Source organism: Myodes glareolus, chromosome 15, assembly GCF_982192425.1.
Source record: "Myodes glareolus chromosome 15, mMyoGla1.1, whole genome shotgun sequence".
Lineage (NCBI taxonomy): Eukaryota > Metazoa > Chordata > Mammalia > Rodentia > Cricetidae > Myodes > Myodes glareolus.
In genome coordinates, this window is record NC_142040.1 from 27,004,581 (window position 1) to 27,028,052 (window position 23,472).

The window sequence follows — 23,472 nt, forward strand, 5'->3', positions numbered from 1 at the left end:
CTTTGCCTACACAGTCAGCACTGTTTTCAAGGTCGTGCGGTTTGCAGGGGAACAAGATACGGTTTACCCGTGTCTTCACTCCCATTTCTTCATCCACAGAGGTTGTGTGCTTTTCAGAGCTGTGCTGGCCATGTTGTGTGTGTGTGTCACTCTCTCTCCCAATCACCTGTGTGTATGTAAATTGAAGATCCATACCCTATGCCCATTTTTTAAGGTTTTATTTAGTTATTTGTAAGAGCTCTTTATAAAACAAGGATATTAAATTTTTGACTATGAAACGTGGAACAAATTCTTTCAGAATCACTTCTAATTGTATGGCAATTTAAAGTAATAAGTTTTTTTTTTCTTTTACATTTTCACCAGCGTAGAAATTAGTCATGCCATCTGCTGGTAAAAAAGCAGAATAGTTAGTAACTACTTACATGTCCAAGGTAGCATGTGTATCTGTGCGTTTCCCATGCCCATTAATTTAATATTAGATACCAAAGATGAACAGCTAATTCAGGGTTTTAATGACATTCTGGAAGTGAACATAACACTATGGCTATGGATCTTCAATCACATTCAAATATTAAGGCTATTTAAGTTGGGTAGGAGAGGGGAGGGAAAGGCTTCGGGATGTTAGACACACTAAATTCTAATCTTTATTATGACTACTTCTGGGGTGAACATAGTTAAGCCCTGTTTAAAGGAATCATACTAATTCAAACTCCGAATTTTATAACGAGACAAATGCAAAAGGAGCCTTTAGTGCTTACTTTAGAAGCAGCTTCAAATGAGATTTTTTTTTTTAAAACCAATGCTTACAGATGGCATAGGAGAAGCTGCTGCCATCTGATTCTGGATGAAGATGATCTTACCAGCTAAAGATCATAAGGCTTTCATGGGATTCAAGCAGAAAGTACAACTTAATGCAGGCCTCACACACAACAAGAACTGTGGTTCTGGTTTACTGGCTATAAGGCTCTTGTTTACGGGGAGTGTCCCTTGGGAGCAGATCTAGGAAATGCAGCGTGTTCAAAGGCCCTGTGGAAACCGACTCTGCCAAGACATCAGGTGACTACAGTAAGAGGACCAGTTGGTGGCTGATTGTACTCGGATACAGGCAGATCCACAGCCACGCACCAGAGCCAGCATTGACCTGTCTGGACAGACAACAATCAGGTAGCTACTATCTTTATAGGGAGCAGCCCTTCCGAGTACACTGAGCTGATCTTTAGGGACTGTGAATTCTTACTCAGCCCCCTGGAGTTCTGATGGAAACCAAAACACAAACTATCCCAAGAAGCTCTTCAATTTAGTGCCATGAACACAGCCCTCAGTAGCAGGGAGGGGCGCTTGATCCTCAGGTAGCAGACACACAAATTTGAACTTCTCTGTAACTGGAAATGAGCAAACACAGCTACTCTGAACCGAGTACAGAGATTTTTAACAATAAAATTAATGCGGGTACTCGATAGTGTAGCTCAGTGGTACAAGCATGGAGTCCTGGAGTCAACCCTCAATACTGAAAACAATGAATTTTGACTGGGGCGGGGGAGGGGGCGGAAAAATAGCAAGTTCCAGACAAAATTTTCCCCGTTGGGATTGTTAGCTTGGCGAAATGAGAAAATAAAAATGAAGATTGCAGTTCATTTTTTAAACATCCAGGGGTATATGGAGATGCACACCTATAATCCCAGCGCTCTGGAGCCAGGGACAGAGACAGGGAGAGCCAGGCCAGGCTGGACAGCATAGCAAGACTTTGTCTCAAAGGCAAAAAATAAAAAGAAAGAAAAAAGTTGAAAACCAAGCCTGGACACGCCCTGATCAGGAAGCTCGTCTGGCCAGCAACTGAGTAAATGGAAGAAAACTTCAGGCCAGGCTGGCTTGGAGCAGGGTCTGGCAGAAGGCCGGAGTAAATGATCACGAAAAGCAACCAAGACTATTGCCCTCTTCCCACCATCCAGGCTACAGCAGATTCAACATTATCCGGAGACCCAAACCAGGGAGGAGTCAGATGCTGGCCATTTTGAGAGCTTGGAGGGGCCACAAATGCGGTAGCAGGGAAGATGACCCTAATGTCCCTTCAGCAACCTGGAGGAGGAGGATGTGGCTGTCTCCAGACAGTAATTTCAGCTCTCCAGAGCAAGTAATTACTACGTGTCTGCCACAGTCTTACAGTGATGACAAGGTAGGAGAGCTATCCTGTATTCCAAGTGATCCAAGGAGTACCAACCATCGGAGCAGAAGCAACATTGTATCAATCAAGAAGAAAGTTGGGGAAAACCCCCAGATGAAAGCCCACTTCTGAAATCAGATTTGTTAAACCCCAACTCTGCGTGGAGTAATTACAGAGCTGGTACACAGCTGTGGCATCTCCCATCTTCCCACACAGGGGCTACGTGACAGGTGTCCTTGAGAGTACAGTGTTTTTAGAAGCCTCAAACTGGGCGTGGCATGCCCCGGAGTCTCTCCAAACAAATAGCCAATCCAGACTTTACAGAATTGCAACCGAAGACTTCCGGTCAAATTAATATGGCATCACTCATATAAACAAAGGCAGCTATAGAAACAACTGGAATAAAGGGGGTGGGGGGAGTAGCTCACCAGCCACTCCTCCAGACAGAACAAGAAGAGGGCGATGTGTATGCAGTGCCATTCCTGGCAAGGACATGTGGTCTGCACCCAACAAAACTAAATGCTAAGAAAGGTCTGGCTTTACAAATACAGAGGCCTGAGCGAGACCATCTTGGCAAGTAAAAGTCGCTGTGGACCTCTTCCTTTCAATGCTTTGGAAAATGTTTTTGAAACGTCAAGTTTCCAAACAAACAAAACCCCCTGCGATTGCAAAAGGCTCTTTAATGCAGATGGCCCTGGATCTCAGAGTCCCCGTGTCTTCTCCGCAGGGAGAGGGGCTAGACAGGCTGGATTTGTTCCCTCGCCTGATTCTGCAAAAGCCTTGCAGAAATGGGGGAGGAAGGGAGGAGAGGGGCCTCTAAACAGAAGTGGCATCCTTTCGGACCGCGAGCCTGTTATCTAAAAGGAAATGATCTTAGGAGGTGAAAATAACCTCTGGTAGTCACCAGACTCAGCCTGCGGGGTGTAGCTACTGGGGCTGGTCAACACCACTGCACAGGGGAGCAGGGCAGTTTGCTTAGCCATCCAGGGTCACACAGCTAACCCAAAGCCAGGCTGTACTGGAACCTAACTTTTCCAACTCAGAGCCATCCGATCGCTCGGAACGAGGAAACGACTCCTCTTTCCCCATATCGGAAAAGGATTTCTTCTCATTTTTAAAATCTATTTGATTTTATTTATTTTCCCCCAAGTCTACGTTTACTTTTGTTGGAAGTGAAAGCTGTTGCCAAGCTCCAGTCTGGGCACAGAGACTCTGACACCTGACCGTGGCTTATTTTTTTGGATAAGAAGGGAATGAAGAGCTCTACCCAGAAACATAACAAATAAGACCTCAAAGACATCCTCCATCAATGCCAATCGTGAAAAACACCAACATTTCAGAGGCGGATGGGACCAGCTGCCTGCATCCCCTTTCTACCCCGTGCCTTTGCTTTTCAGAGCTGTTTTCTGCAGCAGGGCCTAGGGCCATTGTGGGCTTTGAGAAGGACACTCTGCTTTTGTAAGGCAAGGAGGCGGATTTCCCAGGCACACTTTGTGTGCCTGCGCTTTCACTAATTGATAGGCGGAGCTGCGGTCATCTCTGTTCCTGTGGTCTCTCTCTCTCTCTCTCTCTTTCTCTGTGTGTGTGTATGTGTGTGCGCGCGCACAAGATAAAGTACACACTTTAGTTTTTTTTTCAAATTTTGATTGTTTTTTTTCTCTCCTTTTTAAAAACTTCTATGAAGTACGACAATAGCCATTGGTAGCAAGATTTATTAAAACCAAATTCTTAGTGGAAATGAAGAAAAAACCAGAATTTCTCTGCCCATGCTAATCCCCTGTTTGACATGCAATGACATCATCCTATGGGGAGGGCGGGTGTGCACAGAAGACAATGGAATGTCTGCTATAATTACAGGGCTTACTATGCAGGATCAGGGAGGTGACTGAGCAGCAGGCAAGCCCTTCTCACCGGGCCTTCCTGGCGAATACAATAGGACACAGTACCGCAGTGCGGGTGGGCGGGGTCTGGCCACAGCAACACTGAAAGGAGCAGAAATCAAAGGACTGCACTGACCAGCCTTCATTTTCTGATGCAAAAACATCTCCAAGAGACCGCTGAAGAAAAGCTGCATCCCCCGCACCACTGAGACAAGCTGAACTGCAGCCTCACAGAAGGCAACGTGTGCACATAAACCATCAACAGACACGCAAACACAGAAAAGGAAGCACTTTTCAAAGCATTGCCCTACACTAACAACACAGAATAGATACACCACGCTTGGCATAAGGACATTGTGCTGATTTATATGAAGCAATTAACCTTACCAGAGGACACTGTTTTCTTTTGTAAAAATAACATTCATACGTTCCCTTCAAAAACAGAGGTTTTGCTAGGCGGTGGTAGCAAATGCCTTTAATCCTAGCACCCAGGAGTCAGAGGCAGGTGGGTCTCTTTGAGTTCAAGGCCAGCATGGTGAACAGAGAGAGAGAGAGAGAGTCCCAGGACAGCCAAGGCTACACAAAGAAACCCTGCCTTGGGGGAAAGAAAAAAAAAAGAAAGAAAGAAAGAAAGAAAGAAAGAAAGAAAGAAAGAAAGAAAGAAAGAAAGAAAGGAAAAAGAAACAAAATAAAAAAAACATAGGTTTTAGCACGGCAGTGATGGTGTATGCCTTTGGTCCCAGCACTTGGAAGGCAGAGGCAGGCAATACTCTGTTAGTTCAAGACCAGCCTGGTCTACTAGAGCTAGTTCCAGGACAGCTCCAAAGTTACAGAGAAACCCTGTCTTGAAAAACCAAAAAAAAGAAAGAAAAAGAAAAAAAGAGAAAAAGAAAAAGAAAAGAAAAGAAAACATAGGTTTTGAGGTGTATCAAAAACGGCAAGCCAGTAGCTAGCACATTCTCTAAGGATGAGGAATTCTTAAAGAAGCCAGTGGGATGACATGGCCAGCAGACTTGAACAGTCTAGTGTGCTTTGTCCAAATTTATGCATTTTCAAGTAATTCATAAATAGCAATTGTAGAGTGACATTAAGGGCAAATGTGACAGTTCTGTCGGTAGGGACCGAGGCGATGGGCACTGTTAGGAAGACAGAGATCTCAGTTTCAACACATGAAGGGCCCTGACGAGACAGAGAGAGGTGAAAAGGCTTGGTTCTGGAGAACTTTGAGCCGATAATGGAAGGAAATTATAAACTCAAAGCAACCACTTGTACGAGTGTTGCGATAGACCACTTCGCAGTGGCCAGCGGGCCACTTTGAAGCAGTTTGAGCAGAGTCAAAAGGAATCAGCTTTCCTAGCATTTCCCCAAAGGGTTAAAAGCTCCACTCATCGCTACAGATATTTCCCTTTTAAGAATGTGAATCCAAAAACCTGAAAGACAGAAGACAACATGCTTGGTGAAATATTGGTTTACAGTTCAAAATATCTGCACGTCACTTAGAAAACGAATACCATGCCAGAGGTCAACCTTAGTGCCACATGCCTGTGTCACGACACTGAGGAGGAAGGCGCAGAGAATCAATCAGTGTGAGCTAAAGGCCAGCCTGGTGTGCGTGGTGAGACTTGCCTCCAAAGAACAAAACACAAACAAAACGAGGGTGTTCTGCTGATTTCCACGGAGCCAGTCAACCTTACTACAGTACTTCTCAATAGATGAAAATAAACGAAATGAATGAAGACGAAATACATACGTAACTCACTCTTGCAATTACGGCTTTTGAATTACTTCAAAGATTATGACACAGTGACAGCTTTGAGTGGCAGATGTCCACCAACAGACTCTACTATACAATGACTGCTTCAGCTTAGGCTGAGTTGGAGTGGGTGACACGGGAACAGGCAAGAATATGCTCTCTTCCAAATTTATGGGTCTTTGAAAAACTAACGGAAACACACTACCAACAACAAACATGCCCACGGTGGTGAAAGTAAAGCGAGGCTAACAGGCTTGGCAGGAGAGAGGGACCACAAGAGAGAAAACAGATGAAAAGTCATTGAAACACACATTTAAGTACATTTCACCCAAGGAAAAAAGTAAAAGGCGACAGGTAACATTCGTGGATCGGTTAGCCTGGTCTCACCACTTCCACCCTTTCCATGGCCTGTAGCCTCTGCATATGCAGACATCCCCAGTAGGACAGGATCAGCAGGGAGGAGAACTGAAGCATGATGTGGAGCTTGCATTTGAACCTGTGTACTCCAGCACCAAGCGCTCGTCCTCAACGGTTCTGTCAGACTCAAGGAGGCTAGACAGGCTTGGACCCTAGTCCGTCACTCCTGTCCTCAGTTCTGGGCTGCAAGTCACACTTCAGCAGAAACTGGTACCCATTTCGTGAGGCTTCTCCTGCTCTTAAGAACCAGACAGGCTGCTGTGGGCATGGCAACCTGAGCTGAGTGGGATTTCAGGAGAAGTCCCTGTAAGGGGAGGCAGCATTTGGGTGAAAACTCGGGTGGGACTCTAGTGGGATACAGTGAGACTGAGACTGCCCACGGAGGCTGTGCAGCTTTGTCTCCTGACACGTGCTGAGCCTAAACGGACACTTCCATGTCCAGGAGAGAACAAACAGAACTCAAAATGGAACCTTCGGAAAAGTACAAGATAAAAATGAGTATTGGCCTGAGAGTTGGTGGAAAACTATATCTCAAAAAAATGACTTTCTCTAAGGAACAAAGTGAAGTTCTGGGAAATAACTGGTATCTCAATATATATATTGAGATATATATATATATCTATATATATATATATATATATATATGGCAGACATCTCTATGAAATGATGGAGAACCATCCAAGTAGGATGAGTCATGATGCAAGGAAGCAGCAGGATGCTGACCTACGTAAAGCAAACGGTTGAGAAAACCGGCCTGTCAGAGACTGGACCAGCATCACCTCCTAAGCATCCTGTAAGCAAATGCAGGCAAGAAGATGCAAAGTAATTTATTCACAAGAGCACAAATCTACTTAGCAGAGATGATTAAAGCCAAGGTTCTCTGTCCCAGCCCCACCTGCTAAGGGCTCTCTGCCCACTGCTCTCAGCGGCTGGCCATTTGCCACCTACCTTTGTCAAGTCTCTGAAAGCTGATAGTTTGTAAGTAAGTACCCTCCTACACCTCAGTGTTATAAAGGAAATCTATAACAAAGAAATTGCATATAATGTGAACATAATGGCTGCACATTTTCATTTTCTAATATAGCATATTTCTGTTCTGGAAGGTGATGCTGGTTTCTCGAGCCCGTGACACCTCATGAACTCATCACTGTGCCCTTGCAGGCCTAGTTCCTGGCTTTACTCTAAGGCTCTTTAACGTAAAGCCTCTTTGTCTCCATGGTTAAGAGATAACCACATTCCTTCTTTCTTACAAGTTGGCTGCAACTGGGGAAAAAAGCCACATCTGATTTAGAATCCTGAAAGATTTTTGCTCTGAAATCTGCTCTGGGATTAATTTAAGGTCTCTGGTCTCTCTCTTTTTTTGTATTCAAAGTATGTTTTTGTTTATTTCTTTTCTTTCTTTCTTCTTGAATTGTAAATTGGAACTTCTGTCATTTTTGTTGCTAACTAGTTTCAAGTTTGTCAGAAGCCTACTTACCAGGCATAGAAAATCCATTTGGTGGGTATAGTTGCCCAGCAGTGGAGCTTCTAAGGATAGAATCCTCTTTTGAGATAACCCCATGGAGTGAGTTACTTTGACGCATTATTTCATTTATATTTATATTTATTTATAAGCTGGAATGATATTCCAAAGGCTCTAAATAGTCTCTGCTCTATGTATAAAAAATAAAACAAGAACAGACAGGGTATAATAGCATATCTAACTGACCACGAAGTACAGCTTATTTAAAATACAAACACTGACCTCATGCTAGGCATCTAAAAATAACACAGACCAATATTTGTAAAGAACACGGCTGTGACTGGAGAATCAAAAAATGAATGAGAGATGGAAACAGATGACACCAGAGGGGGGGATGAGTGACATTTGTGAAGGCACAACGGAAGATCGAGAAACAACCGGGATCATAGGGGGGCTGTCACTGTTGGAACGGGGCATACTCCAACAGAACACATTCTCCTCATAAGTAGGAGCGTATTCTAAAACCCCAACTAGAAACAGATTTTAGCAGACATATTAATCAGTGGTAGTTGATTATCACTACGAAGCATGATGTATTGTCACAGTAGCGTGTGCTACATGTTCACACACCTGGCAGTATGGGTATTCACATCAGCGTGGATGGAAACCCGGAACATTTCATGGGATGTTATAGCATCCCTAAACAACAGGAGTTTCCCAGCTCTGTTGTGAGCTTATGGAACCACACACACACACACACACACACATATCACACACACACACACACACACACACACACACACACTGATTCACAAACACCTAAGTAGCTTCAAAATGTAGCCTTAAAATTGCGATTTAAAGGTACTTTGGGCAATAAGCATTTTAAAATAATTTAATTTTTCATTCTTTTTAGATTAGTGGTTCTCAGCTGGTGGGTAAAGACCCTTTGGGGTTGTGTATCAGATCTTCTGAATATCAGATATTTACATTACGATTCATAACAGTAGCAAAATTACAGTTATGAAGTAGCTACCATGAGGGACTGTATTAAGAGGTGGCAGCATTAGGAAGGTTGAGAACTACGTTGTGGGTCCTGGCTGGATTTTGTGTTGAGTGGCTTCTTAAAGGATCACAAAATAGAGAAAACAACTACGTGCTTTTAATATTGTGCCTTCATAGAGAAGGCATGCATGAAGGAGGAGGGCATGGCTGAGACTTGGTGAATGTGCCTATGGACATGGGTCAGAACAACACGGATGCACCACTCTGGTGCATAGTCTGTGCATGGATCAGAACAACACGGATGCACCACACTGGTGCACATTCTGAACATGGGTCAGAACAACACAGATGCACCACACTGGTGCACATTCTGTCCATGGATCAGAACAGCACAGATGCACCACATTGTGCACATTCTGAACATGGGTCAGAACAACATGGATGCACCACACTGGTGCACATTCTGTCCATGGATCAGAACAGCACAGATGCACCACATAGTGCACATTCTGAACATGGATCAAAACAGCACAGATGCAACACACTGGTACACATTCTTCAAACTCTGTGAGTTTCAAGCTATGTAAAAGACAGATGTGGTCTCCTCCCCACCCACCCATTCCCTCTGCAACAGTTTTGGGTTCTTCTGCATCACGCAGAACCAGTGTTTCCTCAGAAGCAGTATGAGATCCAGAGAGAGCCGAAGCTCCATGCTGAGACAATCACGTTAGTGCTGGAGTGGCCGTTCACTAAAGCCAGGCCACTTGCCATTCATGGTGGAATTACTACCGTGCTCACACTGAGGGTCTGAAGGAACCTGGGGAAGGATAAGCAGGTTGGTCTGAGCCTGGATTCCAAACTGGAAGCAAGGCGTGTTCTCCCCTCCTGTGAGGAGGGCATCTTTTGGCCTGTGTTCCAATAAATGACAATATTTGCTTAGAGGATGAACCAAAGAAGAGAAAAGTACAGAAATTTGTCTCTGTCTTCTCTCTGTCTGTCTCTCTCTCTCTTACACACACACACACACACACACACACACACACACACACACACACCACCCTAGAAAGGAGAAGAAATAATGAATTTCCAAATTCATATTTACTACAAATAGTTTAAATATCTTAGGCTGACATTTAAATCGGTTTAGGGATTCTAAGTCAATTCTGAGATGTTTGCCTTTAAAAAAAAACAACTGTTATCATTGATTTCTAAAACTTGGAAAAGATCAATCCCACAAGGAATTACCACCAGGACCTTGAATGTCTGGTCACCATACCGTCATCTATCCACATTCTCACCAATGGTGTTATTGTACGTAAATTGTGTTCTTTCAAGTTCTAGCATGCTATGCATGGTTTGCTGTGAACACACAATAATGTTATTTAGGAGTAAATAGGTAAATTAAAATAAACTTTTAGAAAAACGATCAGATTAGAAATGGGACAAATTGAACCAGTACTTTAAGGTCTCAGATGTAAGCTGGGTGTGGTGGTGCTTGCCTTTAATGCCAGCACTCACGCAGGAAGCAGAGGCAAGTGGATCTCAGAGTTTGAGGACAGCCTGGTTTACAGAGTTCCAGGACAGTCAGAGCTAAGCAGGAAAACTCTGTCTCAAAAAAGTCAAAACAAACAAACAAACAAACAAACAAACAGGTCCCAAATGTCAATAGCCAATCATAAGTCACATTACCATAAAAAAAAAATCACTGTTCCGTTTGGCTAATCACGGCTTTCTGGTGATAATCACCTGAATGCACATTGTTGGTAATAATCTGATTTGAGCATGGCTCCCCAAGGGTATTCATATCTGCATGTCCTGACTTGTTAAATTATGTTATGCTAATTGATGGTTCACATGACAAGGCATGCATAGCTGGTCATGAGCATTAAAATGCAGGCCGTTCGCAACTGTGTACAACGGACGAAGTGCCTGGGACTTCGGACACACTCAGACTACAGTCAGTCCCCAAGTTTATATGCCGCAGTCCTTCAGCCCCTTTCCAAACCCTTGCAAATAAGTCGCTAGTCTGAGGTGCAAAGCAGCAGCGAGCGCCAATGTGCAGGTTCTTGTTCTAAGGGGAGAAGACAATGCAGTTATTTCCGATTTGGCATCGTGTAGATAAAACACCCACAATCTGACTTCTGAAATACTTTCCACACAGGTGTCCGCCATTGTTCTGGTTTGCACTTTCTACAAAGGGAGATAGGAAACGACAAGGGCCAAGAGTCCCCATCCAGGGAAGTCAAAGCTCTGGGCATCCCAAGGCTGTGGCTCTTTCCTGCTTGACAGTCCTAGTAGATGGGACAGGCAGACTTTCTCAATAAATTGTTTTTCCTAGGTTTTTTTTTAAACTTGGTTTTAAAAACATACTAAACTGTGATAGAGGACAAGCATTTCAATGTATAGAGGTCTGCATTTCAGCGCTGAGGCATTGTGGTAGCATTCATGGCGCCCGGGGTTAAAGGACCAGGAAGTGGGCTCAGCAATCAGCTCCACCCTTTGGCAAACTGCAGAGGCCGGATCCACAGTGGAAGGGACAGGCCAAACTTATGCTTCAATAAAACTGAAGCACTTATTCAGAGTAGCTTATGTAGCTACAAAAAAAAAACCCAAAAAACAAAAAACAAAAAACGAGACGGGAAAGCTTGCCACAGTCTCCCCCAGAATCCTGCCTTTGTTTGTTTGTTTGTTTGTTTGTTTGTTTATCACCCGAGTGTGCTACAGGACATTTACATGGACCTAACGTAGTTTAAACCCCCTTTATTTTCAGGAAAGGATACAGTAACCTTCCAGAAAGTTCCAGGGCTGACAGTAGATAAGATAGGCTCCCTTGCTGCCAGGGCTGCTGCACAGGGTCAGGCTTTCAGGAGGAAGGGAGCAGGCCCAACTTGCTTCCCCTAACAAAGGAGCAGGCCCTTTCCGAGGTGTCCACTCCAGCCTCAGGGCAGTGAACCGGTTAATTCACATTTATTTCTAAGGAACTCCACTCTGTCACAACCACCCCTCCTGTCTCAGTCTGGAAACTAAGCAGCTACGTCCAGCCAGAGTTTGTGTCATTTCAGAGGTCACGAATCCTTCAAAACACTATTTCCATCAGTGAACTGAAGGACTTGGCTCTAAAACAAAGTTCCAAACTAGGGAATACTTGAGTTTGGGTTCCAAATTTCCCAGACCACAAAGAGATGTCAACATCTATGCTCCAAATCGCATAGAACATATATTTTGAAACATGTTCCATGCACATGTAGTTTTTTAAAGCATATCCTCAATGAAAAGAATTTGTAGGGCTCTCCTCATGCAAATTTCTGATTTGTGCACATTGTAAGCTTAGTTGTCTTGTTTATGAAAATAATTATAACCAACTCTCTGGCTAGGATTTATCAGTAAGTTGTCTAAGTCTTCCTATGCCTGCAGGATTCCAAACTGAATTGTGCTTTCTGCCCATGTTTTCAATTTTAATGATAGACTGGCTGACAATGGGCACTGTCTCAAAAGACAAACCACAAAACATGAGGAGCTTGTCTCCTTCCCAGCTTCCCAGTGGATCAGAATAAAACTCTCTTCCCCCCCAACAACTCTCTCTCTCTCTCTCTCTCTCTCTCTCTCTCTCTCTCTCCCTTTCTCATACACACACACACAGAGACAGACAGACAGACAGACAGACACACACACACACACACACACACACACACACACTACATTAAACAAGTTACAAGATTCTTTTTCGACTGAACTGCAACACCAAAATTCTGAACTTTGCACTGAGAAACAACTTGGGATTCTAGTTGTGAAAACAGTCCCTCCTTATCTAAGCAGGCATCCAGTGTAATTAACAAGAGGTTTGCCCGGGTGTTCCGCAGACCCCCCATCTTCCAGGTGCTACAGACTACAAGATGGCTGCAGAGCTGTTCATCCGTCGTGCTGATGTTGTTCACTGGAAGCAGGGTGTATCATTCCATCTTTAATCTTTTGCTATCAGGTTTTATTTGTTTGCGTGTTTGCTTGCTTCCTTGTTTTGTTTTGCCAAATGTGATTTCAACACTGTGAGGCAGGGCCTCAGGGCCGGGTGTGTGGTGTTCTGACCGCTCAGCTACGCCACTCGCCTGTGAAGCTCCCACAGGAATCTGTGAATTTGGGCCAGAGGCTCCACAGTGACTGTTCTTGTGACTACTGAAACCCCACCTTATTAAGGAGAGCCTGGCTTAAAGCAAAGGGCAGGGGGTAGGTGCTTTCCTCCAAGACAACCAAGGCCTCCTGGTGCTTGCTTTTAATCACACACTTCTCTCAAATCACATATGGAGTCTCCTGTTTCATTTTCCATGGGCATTCATCTCACTACGCCTACGCGCAGGCAGTCCTTTAAGCCCTGGACGAGTTGATTAAAGTCACGTTATTTTTGTCTTGTTTGTGTTAGTTGCCCAGGCCCTGCAGTTCACTTTTAAGGTGATTCCCCAGGCGGGGGCACTTCTTATTTTCCCACACATCGCCGGGACCAAGCAAACATGACTTCACACAACAGCGTGTGTGTTACCTCAGACCGCAGCGAGAAAACAAAAGCGGTGAACTCGGGAATGCGATGTTTGAAGATACCCGAGAGTTGCCGAGGTAGCGGCTAATTAGTCTTGGGTTGCTGCTGGGGGCGGAGCGCTGGTACCTGGGCAACCTTTGTCAACACCACTAGACCCAGGTTTGAAGAATCAAACCACAGGGCTTGTTCGGCTTTCTACCTTCACTCCTGATTTTTAGGAATTAGAGTAAATCATTACCCCCTCGCCACCCCACACACAATTTGTAAATTGAGAAAGAGCTTTCTTTGTAAAACAGCGCTGTTTCAATGGAATGAATGGTGTCTTTTTCTAACTGAATTATGAACGGTGGGGCTTCTTCTCCTACATTCTCTTTCGCACTCCTTTGCTTATTAATGAGTACTCGATATCATTTGCCTGAAGTTTGAGACGCAGTCATTCCTCTCTGGCAGTATTACCACAAACACAGAATGCACAAATGTCGTGGCCCACAAAGACCCAAAAGATGGCGGTAAGCAAGTACGGAACTGGGGCTGCCTGGCCGCCCACGACTGTTGTGTGCTTTTAAAACCTGGGTAAAATCATGGGCACTTTAGTCCCTGCAAGGGAAGAAAAGGGCACGGAGGTCACCCGTGATGCCACCCTTGGTGAGCAGTGACAGCTGCTGCACTTAGCTGGGCTAAATGGACAGTTATTGGTGTTCTCTAACACGGTTCCTGAGCCCAGGCAGCCCACTTCCTGCCACCTCCCTGCCTAGGCCGGTCTGTATCGAGTACTTCCACAGTGGCCATTAGGAGCCCTTGAGAGCCATTACTGTCAGCAGACTAAAACACCCTTTCTACTCAGGTTTAAAAAAAAAAAAAAGTGAGATGTATAGTTATTTCTAGGTGGTCTCAATGAGGCATCATTAACTCCCCGCGGAAGGAAGGCGCCTGAGCACAGCAAGGACACGGTGTTTGGTGTTTTTTCCTTCATGTTGGCCACACCTGTACTGAAGGAGGGAACCACCTAGTGTGTTCAGATGTGGGTTTTGAAAAGAGCCCCCGAAATTTCAAAGCTGAGAGGAACGAAGATCTCGTAGGAACTGAGTCTTGTGCAATGCGCTCCGCCTGATTCTGAGGAGCTTGGCTCTTGAGCGGTTTTGGAAATTGCAGGCTATTGTCTGCAGTCTGGACCCTGCAGTCTGAAGGGGAACAGGAGGACAGGAGCAGGTAGGAGTGAGGGATACGGAGCACACAGCCCTCCCAGAGAGTGGGCTGGGCAGGCTTGAGCAGCAGGGCCGGGGAGCAGTGGGGACGGGCGGAACCTAGGGCTTTGCATTAAAAGAACTCTTTCCCAGGCAGGTACCATTTACTTCAGTGAGTATTAAACAGAAGTCCAGTTATTCCGTGAAAAATAAGACTTGTCGTTTTAATATCAGAGTTCTTCCTGTCATCTTGGACAATGACAATAAAAAAGAATGAGGGAGCCAAGGGAGCATGGGGACAGGGACCCTGCCCTGTCTCTGTACCTAGGACAAAGGAAGCAGTAGGGTGAAGCTTTGGCTTTCCGGAGGTCACAGGTTCCCAGAGCGGTAAGTCGGTCCTCTGAATGCAATGGGAGCATGTATTGTGTGTGCTTCGTTGCTTCAAGGCTGAGAGCAAGGCTGACAATATACCCACAATCCACTACTGCAGAGCAGTGGGTGTACTCTGAGCACACACCACCAAGCCATCATCCTACGTAATGACTAAACACACAGGACTAGACACAGAAACACGGCAAGCACATCCTAAGAGAAACGCCATATCTTTCCTGTGACTGCGCAGGCAAATGTTGATGAGACCTCGACTCATTCATGTGAAAGGAAGGAAGGGACTCACCTGCCTGAAACTACAAGGCTTGATTTTAATTCCCTACCCACACCAGGCTCCGGAAAGGATAGATTCAGCAGTCACTGAGCACAAACCTAGAGACGCTCACCTGCAGGCTGTTTGTCTTTCATTCTCTACAGGAAAGACACGAGTCCTTAAACAGAACCACCCAGGTACCCATCACAACCATGGAAGGCTTTTGTGAACGTGATCTAGTAGCTAGCCGTGATAAAAGTAGGCCCAGAGTGTAAATACGCCAAGGTTATACTATTTACTCAGCTGAGTGAGAAAATAAACCACAGGAAATCCAAGATTCTTCAACTTGGCAGAGACTACAGCCGCTGGTGTGTTGGAGAGAGAAGAGGAAACGGTGGTGGGACCGGAAAGGATGAGGTGGTGACTGGCGGGTCAACCGCAGTAGGGAGACAGCTAGGGCTCTCCCCTGCAGCACCACCCTTGTTTCCCATGTGGTGGCCATGTTGCAAACAGTCTAACCTCGGCTATACTCTTCAGGACTCTAGCACGTTGCCTTCGTTTTGCTTTAGTGCCCTCAGGACTGAGCAATGCTGGAACTCTATCTGGGACTAATTCAGAGACTCTTGCTGTCTCTACGCCAAAGGAGCAGTGGCACACCTTCAGAGAATGCCAAGGGCAACTGTTTCTGAGGAGCATTCGTATACCTTAAAAACTATCCCAGGAAGGAAGCCAGCCACATATCTGAACTTGGCATTTCCCATAGACGATAGGAATCACCACACATACAAGATGCACAGAATTTTTTTGTGAAGACGGAAGATGGCTACTCATTTATCTCTGAGTTCCCAGAAGAAAGGTCTCAATGTGTTTATACACATTAATTCAATTGATCTTCACAGAAATTCTATAAAGTAGAGTGAGGTAGCTCAGACCCAGAAAGACAAACACAGTATGTACTCACTCATAAGTGGATCTTAGACGTAAAGCAAAGGATAGCCAGCCTATAGTCCATGACCCAGAGAAGCTAAGTAACAAGGAGAGCCCTAAGAGAGACATACATGGATCCCCCTGGGGAGGGGAAATAGACAAAAATCTCCTGAGGAAATTGGGAGCATGGTGTGTGTGGGGGGGTGTAAAGGGGAGGAAAGAAAAGGTGAGGAGAGAAGAACATGAGGGAATGGGATGGTTGAGATGGGGGAAGGACAGAGAGGGAGAACAAGGAAAGAGATATCTTGATTGGGGCTAGCGAAAAAAGAAAAAAAGAAAAGAAAAGAAACCCTCTCTGAAGTAGAAGTAAGGAGAGTGAGACACAAAACAAATGTCCAAGGTCATTCAGAAAAACAATCTGTGGCAGGGCTAAGAACAAATGTGGGGAGCTGGCTCCAGAATCTGTAACTGTTACGTTGTGTTGATGGCAAGGAACTGGGCTATCAAAAAAATTAACTATGTTAAAGAACAGATAAATAGGGACAAAGGACAAGAAAAGAGAAAACTGAATGAAATGATGGTGCCCTTTCCCTTTGTTTGGGGAATGACTTTCTCTCTCTCTCTCTCTCTCTCTCTCTCTCTCTCTCTCTCTCTCTCTCTCTCTTTCTCTCTCTTCTTTTTTGTATGAGAGGGGAGTCTCCCCATCCCAACCATGGGATACTTCCCATGCCCTCAGGAGATAACCTCCCCTGTAACAACTATATGCACCAAGGTCTACAGTTAAACCTGGGAAAGAAACAGTAGAAATGGAAGCGAACAGAATTCTAGGCATCAGGGCAAGCCCGAGCTTTTGTAGAAAGTCTTGCTGATTCTCACTCCTGGAGACCTGCAACAATGACTCAAACCCAACATCATTATGGCACAAAGATCACGTACACAAACAACAACTTTATGATGGCATGGGGACTCAGAAATAGAAGGGCGTATAACAAGTTTCTCTATGCTGCAAAGATTCAGCTGCTGAGCTGTCTCGAGTCAAAGACTAGGCTGTTCTCTCAGGACCATGGTGCCTACTAGTCCAGCTCTCACATGGCCAGAAAGCTTCAGACAGAGAAAATCCGCAGGGAATGGCCTTGGTACGCAGAAAGGCTGTGCTGAGAGATGTGGGCCAAGTCTACGCTCGGTTGGTTTGAGACACTGGCGTAGACTTCAGTAGCTGACCAGCCCCCAAATTATACAGTCTGCCAGTGCTATAGGACATCAAGACCTCTGGACTGACTTTCTGAAGGAGTCACACTATGCCAATCCACCTAGCGTACAGAAGGCCACTCACATCCCAGGTCTCAAATGACAATTCAGACTGATTTTGAGTGAGACAGTGACTGACTCCTACTGAACCCCAAAGCCACAGTACAAAGTCTAAAGTAATAAGAGATCGAGGGCCTCATTCCACCCATGTGGTCTGCCCTTTGCAATTAAGGCAACCACCAATTTTTCATGCATGACCTCTGATTCTTAAAAATAATAAAGGAAATAACAATCAACATAAATGTGCAATGGACCTGACTTCCACAAGACCCTTTGTCTACAGAGCCACAAATGGTAACAAATATCCTCCTGTAAGCTGGTAGGTAATAACTCACCAAGCCAAATCAACCAACCAACAAACAACAACAAAAATTTTTTGCGGGGTGTTGATGTTATGAGTCAGTGTTTCTCTGTATACCCTTGGCTGTCCTGGAGCTTGCTCTGTAGACCAGGCTGGCCTCGAACTCACAGAGATCCACCTGCCTCTGCCTCCAGAGTGCTGGGACTCTAAATGAGGAGGCTCGACTGATCCCGCTGTGCCTGAGAGACACAGCTCGGCTTTCAGTGAGTCTCCAGTGTGTGGGGAAGAGGCCACTAGACTTGAATGTATCTAGAATCAGACTAAACTTCTCCAGGGTGTTCAGGAAGCTTCACTAAAGGTTTCCTTGAGCTCAAAGTAAGGATCGCCTTGCTCTCTCCACCCATCCAATCTGTGTTCCTGCCCTTTCACCTCCTTCTGCAACACACCTGAGATTTGATATGAATTGTGCTTTTGTCATGGACAGATTTTAGATTTTGGATTAAAAAAAATTTTAGATTTGTGGGTTAAGGATGCAAAGGCCTTAAAACGCAGATCTCCAAGAATCTTAGACTTTTCTGGACCCAAACATTTTGATAAAAAATATTTAATCTGTAGCAGAGTCTTGGTTAGAATACTTCATGCCACCACAGGGGCCCCATGCATTGGCTTTGCTCAGTGGGAAGCTGGGACACTGAGGGGCAGTCCTAATATTAACTCATTCTGCAGTTGGCCAGAATGCTAAGGGCACTGAGCATCCAGAAGCCAGTCCCCAAACCAGCAGTGACATTGCATAGGTGACCTGTTATAGCAGGAGGGAGAAGGGGCAGGGCATGTCCTAACATGGCAATTTGGAGAGCGGTCTCCCTCTAGTCTCCAGGAGTAGTCCAAGTTAGACCTTTAGTCCGGAAAGCGTTAATTCTTCAGCCGCTTTTGCAGTCTTTCATTTGGCAATACACATCTGTCGTCATATAAAGGCAATCCAAATATGAACGTATACAATGAAAGCCACATGTTTATAAGAGAAAGAAAGAAGTCTTACAAAGCAGGAAGCCAGAAGAACCTACAGAGAATCAACAGGCGCTTGGCTTTTACTTGTTGAAACAAACATACTTGTTGTCAAAGGGTACTCATCTCCTGTGAGATCGTTACAGCGATTTGCAAGACATAAAAATAAAACACAATAATGAGACAATACCTTAAGCTGTACCTAGCCTTCAGCAAAGTACGTGCTGATGGTCCCTCAATAGCGCCTTCCACATCCCCACCCACCTTGCCCATCATATTCTCTATGTTTTTATTAACACATTCAGTTCTGTGTTTGAAAACTATAGATGAGGGTCACTGGAATGTATGGGGTTTTATTCTGATCTCAAATTCAAGAGGAAAAGCAGGGGACAGTCCCATGGCTCTATTACTGAGTTAAGAATGACTCACGAAGGCATTAACATTCCACACAAGCGGTTTCAAATCTCAGTACACATGGGCTAATGAAATATGATCTAATCATCTCAGAAGCTCCAACCTTCATTCCTGATGTTCTGTCAATGCCAATAAGAAATCAGAGCAGAGAAGCTGAGATAGAAAACTCTTGATTTTATGTAAGATTCAAATAATAGTCAAGAAATAAGATGTAGTATCATTTCCGTGGTAACCTTTTTGACAGACACACCTGGGTTTAGAAAGTTCCTGAGCCAGAAAACTGTTTTATAATGCCCCAATGGAAGCAGCTGGGAGAAATGGAAGAAGAAATGAAGCTGCATAAACCATCACTCAAACCCAGAGACGTCGGCGAGGCACATCCTCACGGAGAGGACTGTCAGGGAATGGCTTCATATCTGACCAATGTTTGTGCCCTTACCTTCGATTCTCTTACTGTGTTCTTTTTTATTCTGAAAGAAAGGCCATTTCTACAGCAGCTTGGACTAGCAGACTCTTCCCCACACTGAGGAAGATCTCAGAGCTGATAAACATCTTTTGTGCCTGAAACGCCATGTGTCCTTTTTCTTTCTAGAGAAAGGAGTTGGAGGATCGTAGGAGCATATGATCTGTATTCTTAGCTTTGAGAAAAATTAATACTGAAGTAGTCTTGAGGTCAGAGACATCGAAACCAAAAGGGGACATCACCTGGACTTTGAAACCTCTCACCTAGAATCCACACCATAAATAACTCGCATGACAATCACTTATAATTCTACTTTCTTAGGTTGTAGCTACTGGCTACAGTCATTGACACAAACAGAATACAAAAAACCTTGCAGCAATGAGAGGAAGGTTGTTTGCTTGTTTGTGTTTCTCCCAAGCTAGGCAAAGTTTCCCCAGCCAATGTCATTCCCCTCATTCTTTCAGATTCTAGGCTAACACTGACAGAAGCCTCACCTGGAACTTCAGGAGAGAATCGTGCAGAGTGTCGAGACACAAAAAGTTTGAGTTCTTGGTCCAAGTTGCATTCAATCAAGTTTGTGTCCCATGATCGGATTCCTGTGGAGGAAAAGGAAGAGAGTTGGCAAGCTTCCAGGGAGGCATCTCTGAGAGAGTCTGGAGAGCATCCCTACAAAGGTTTCTCGGGCCTTTTTCTGGAGGTCCCTGCACGGAGGCACACAGGGAGGGAGAACTGATGGAGGGGCTGAGGTTCTGCCCTTCGTAAAACGGAAGTGCATGGCCGCCAGAGGCTGGAAAGAAAAGAATTATCAGGGAAATGGCAGGCTGGAGGAAAAAGAGAATGGGCAGAAGATGTCAGTTCTGGCTAAAAGGTTGCAGACTAGCATCAGCTTCTTCAGGATCCGGGACTGGGAGGTCAGTGCCAGATGCACCATCAAGCCCAGGCCTCTGACTTCCAAAGGATACTCTTGCAGTGTGTTTGTGTGGTTTCTTCTTTACTCATTTCTCACATTAGTTTGCTAATCGTGTGATCTTTAATAAGTATGGTTTGGCCTAGGGTTCCTATCAGTCGTTTCTTTTATCTACTCAACTGGGCAGTGATTTTATTCACAATTGTGAGTTGTGCTGATTTTTTTTTTATCCAGAAGGAAAAAAAAAACCCCAGAAAAGTGGCACCTTTTTATATTTGATAAGACTCTGATGGGATTGAGAGTAGGCATGCACTTCCTTGCACTAGCCTGGAAGGAACAATTAGAGGTCAGAGTAACCCACAATCTAGAATGAGAATGATTGTAATTTCTGGTTCTGGTCACACCTCTGAAGCCTCTTCCTTACTTCCCGCTCCCCCTCTTCATCCCAAACGGGATGTCTTGGAGGGAAACACAGAGAATACCAAAGCAGGAGAATACTGAACAAAAGCCAGCAAGAGCTGAGAACCCAAGAACCCGGGAAAACATATGTGTATATGTGTTCATGTGTATGTGTCTTCACGTGTATGTGTGTTCATGTGTATGTGCCTAGACTTTCCCCAACAGATTGCTCATGATGGAGCCAGTCCACACTGGTGAGTGATCTCCACCGCCAGGGATCAATTTCTAAACCAACAAATATTTATTATTAAACTCCTAAGAGAGGGGCTCAAGACGGGCTTGAGCCCTTAGGTATAACTCTGCAAGTAAACTATCTCTAACCATATGGCCAATGACTGATTGATTGATTGATATTTGTGTCATCAGCCTAGAGGGTTCAAATTTACAATTGATTAAATGTTCTTATCTTAAGAATAATTATATGCAATATACATAAAATAAAGATATATAACACATATATTAATTATCTGTAATATCTTAGCTAAAATATACTGTATTTATATCTTTTAAAAGATTGTAGAGCTCAGTTCACTGTACATGTAAAGGTAACTTCAAATTAATTCTCTCTCATTTTTGCTTTTCTTTCTTTTGTTTGTTTTGAGACAGGGTTTTACTACAAAGCCAAACCAGCCTCAAACTTACTCTGCCTAGTCCAGGTTGCCCTTGACATTGTAATTCTGATACCTGAGCATGTAGATTGTTGGACAGACTGTTTCCATCAGAGGAAGATTTTTCAAGCAGCCGTGTGCCCCTTAGATGGAGGCAGAGTCCCTCACAGGAAAAACAGGAGGTGTTCAGATAAGAAAGAGTTAACATTCCCAAGGAGCATTCCGAAGGAGAGGCTAAATTATAAGGGACATTTTATGGGTCTCCCTGGAAACATTAAAGGCCTCAGTTTGCATTTGTGCTAATGGAATATTTAAATTTTAACAAGAAAGGCATGTTGAGAGTTTGTGGGTCTTTTTAGTGGAGCAATGATAAATGGCTTTTTTTTGTTCCCCGCAGCGCTTGACAGGTTGAGAGGTCTGAATTCATTAGAATATTTCACTTCAACATATACACTCTATACTAGCCCCGTGTGGAAAGCCATTGAGTTCTTGTCTGGGCGGCTAAATTGGGGCTGTTGACAGAGATCCATTTTGTCTTCTGGCTTGTCAAGCTGGGTCAATAAGTTAATAATGAGACATATGTATTAAAATCAAATTCATACTATTTTTCCATCTTTGTTCTAAGTAGCATCTAAATGGCTACATTATCGGAATAGCTGCATCTGGGGTGAGGCGCCCGCTTGCTCTTGCTCTTGTTCGTCATTTCCCCCTCGCCACGGCACAAGTGAGGTAACACTCACTTCATAATCACTCATAGATTTTACATTTCTAATTTGACAATAAAAAATGCTGACCCTTAAGAAATCCATTGAGTTAATTTTTAAATTAAACCAGGAGACAGGTGATAAAAATAACTTCCTGTGTGTAAATGCCCAAGGAAGTGAAAACTTCAGGGTTCTTTCCTTCGAGACAGCAATTTCCAGCCAAAGTGTTTCTTAAATGACACGCAATCGCTGTTGCAGTTTATAAAGTAAAGACTGCAACGGATTTCCCGCTTACTTTAGGGGGAAGTGGACATTTTTGGAGTCATGTTGATTTCAGAAATAAGAGGCTTAGTAATGACTTGGCACCTTATGCTGAATAGTATTAATAAAGAGAAATCAATTCTCAATCAAGATTGGTTGCTTTTTACTAAGCTTTTAGAGCTCCCCTTTTTGCCTAACTGGGAGCCAAAGTTGGAGCCCCTGATGTTGACAAGCCCTTGCCACATTTTCCCTCTGGACTCCATAGTCAGAGGGGATGCCTGGGTGTCCGTGGGAGGTTCTGAAGAGATTGAGAAGCAGGAACCCATGCTACATGCCTGACCCTTTTTTTCTGATGATCCTCTATTTCTAAGGACAAACTCTTGACTGAGGCTTTCACTATGTAGCGATAAGAGGACTTCACCCTGAGTGGATTACCCAGGGGCTAACAACTGGAGCCTCTGGAAGGCAGTAAGCCTCTGCATTTCAAATGCCAGGGTTCAAGGGACATCTGGCACTCGAGAGTGCTCCTGGCTGCTCCAGGATCCTGGCCCAGTCCTAGGAAGGAAGCACTATCACTGTGTCCACCCCAGGTGAAGAGAAAGCATCTAAGCATCTTTTCTTCTCCGTCCTCTCACCCCATGTGGTAGCACCGCACAAAGACGCCAACATGCACGTGGTTCTTAACAGATGGAAAAAGAAGGAGAAGGGCATTTCAGAGCAAGGCGAGGCAGAGAAGGAAGATGAGCATCAGACCCTAGGTCTACAGGCTAGACGGTCTCAAGTGTACTCTGATAATGGAGGAATTTGGGGTTTAATAAAACCAAAAAAGCACCTCTCCTTTAATGGATGAAAACTGTATATTTCTAATAGAAGCAGCAGACCAAAGAAAGGAAAATGAATGGACCACACAGTGCATATTAATACTCAGAGGTTCAATGTGACAGTTCCTTGGGCTTTTCACAGGCTGTTTTCATCAATGGTCCAATTTAATTGTTCCCTTTGAGAAAACAGCTTTGGATTGTTTCTTGTAAATATCTGAATGGTCAGCCTGTAATTCTATGATTCTGTTTGGAAAACGACACTAA

The 23,472-nt window shown here is 44.4% G+C and overlaps 1 protein-coding gene across 1 annotated transcript in view; it reads right to left on the bottom strand.

Annotated features, from left to right (window-relative positions):
* Window positions 1–23,472, bottom strand: part of Map1b (microtubule associated protein 1B) — a 92,247-nt gene that overhangs the window by 64,097 nt on the left and 4,678 nt on the right. Inside the window, exon 2 of the mRNA XM_087896823.1 lies at window positions 19,943–20,044. Coding sequence (XP_087752949.1) covers window positions 19,943–20,044 — 102 coding nt within the window. The remainder of the gene's footprint in view (window positions 1–19,942; window positions 20,045–23,472) is intronic.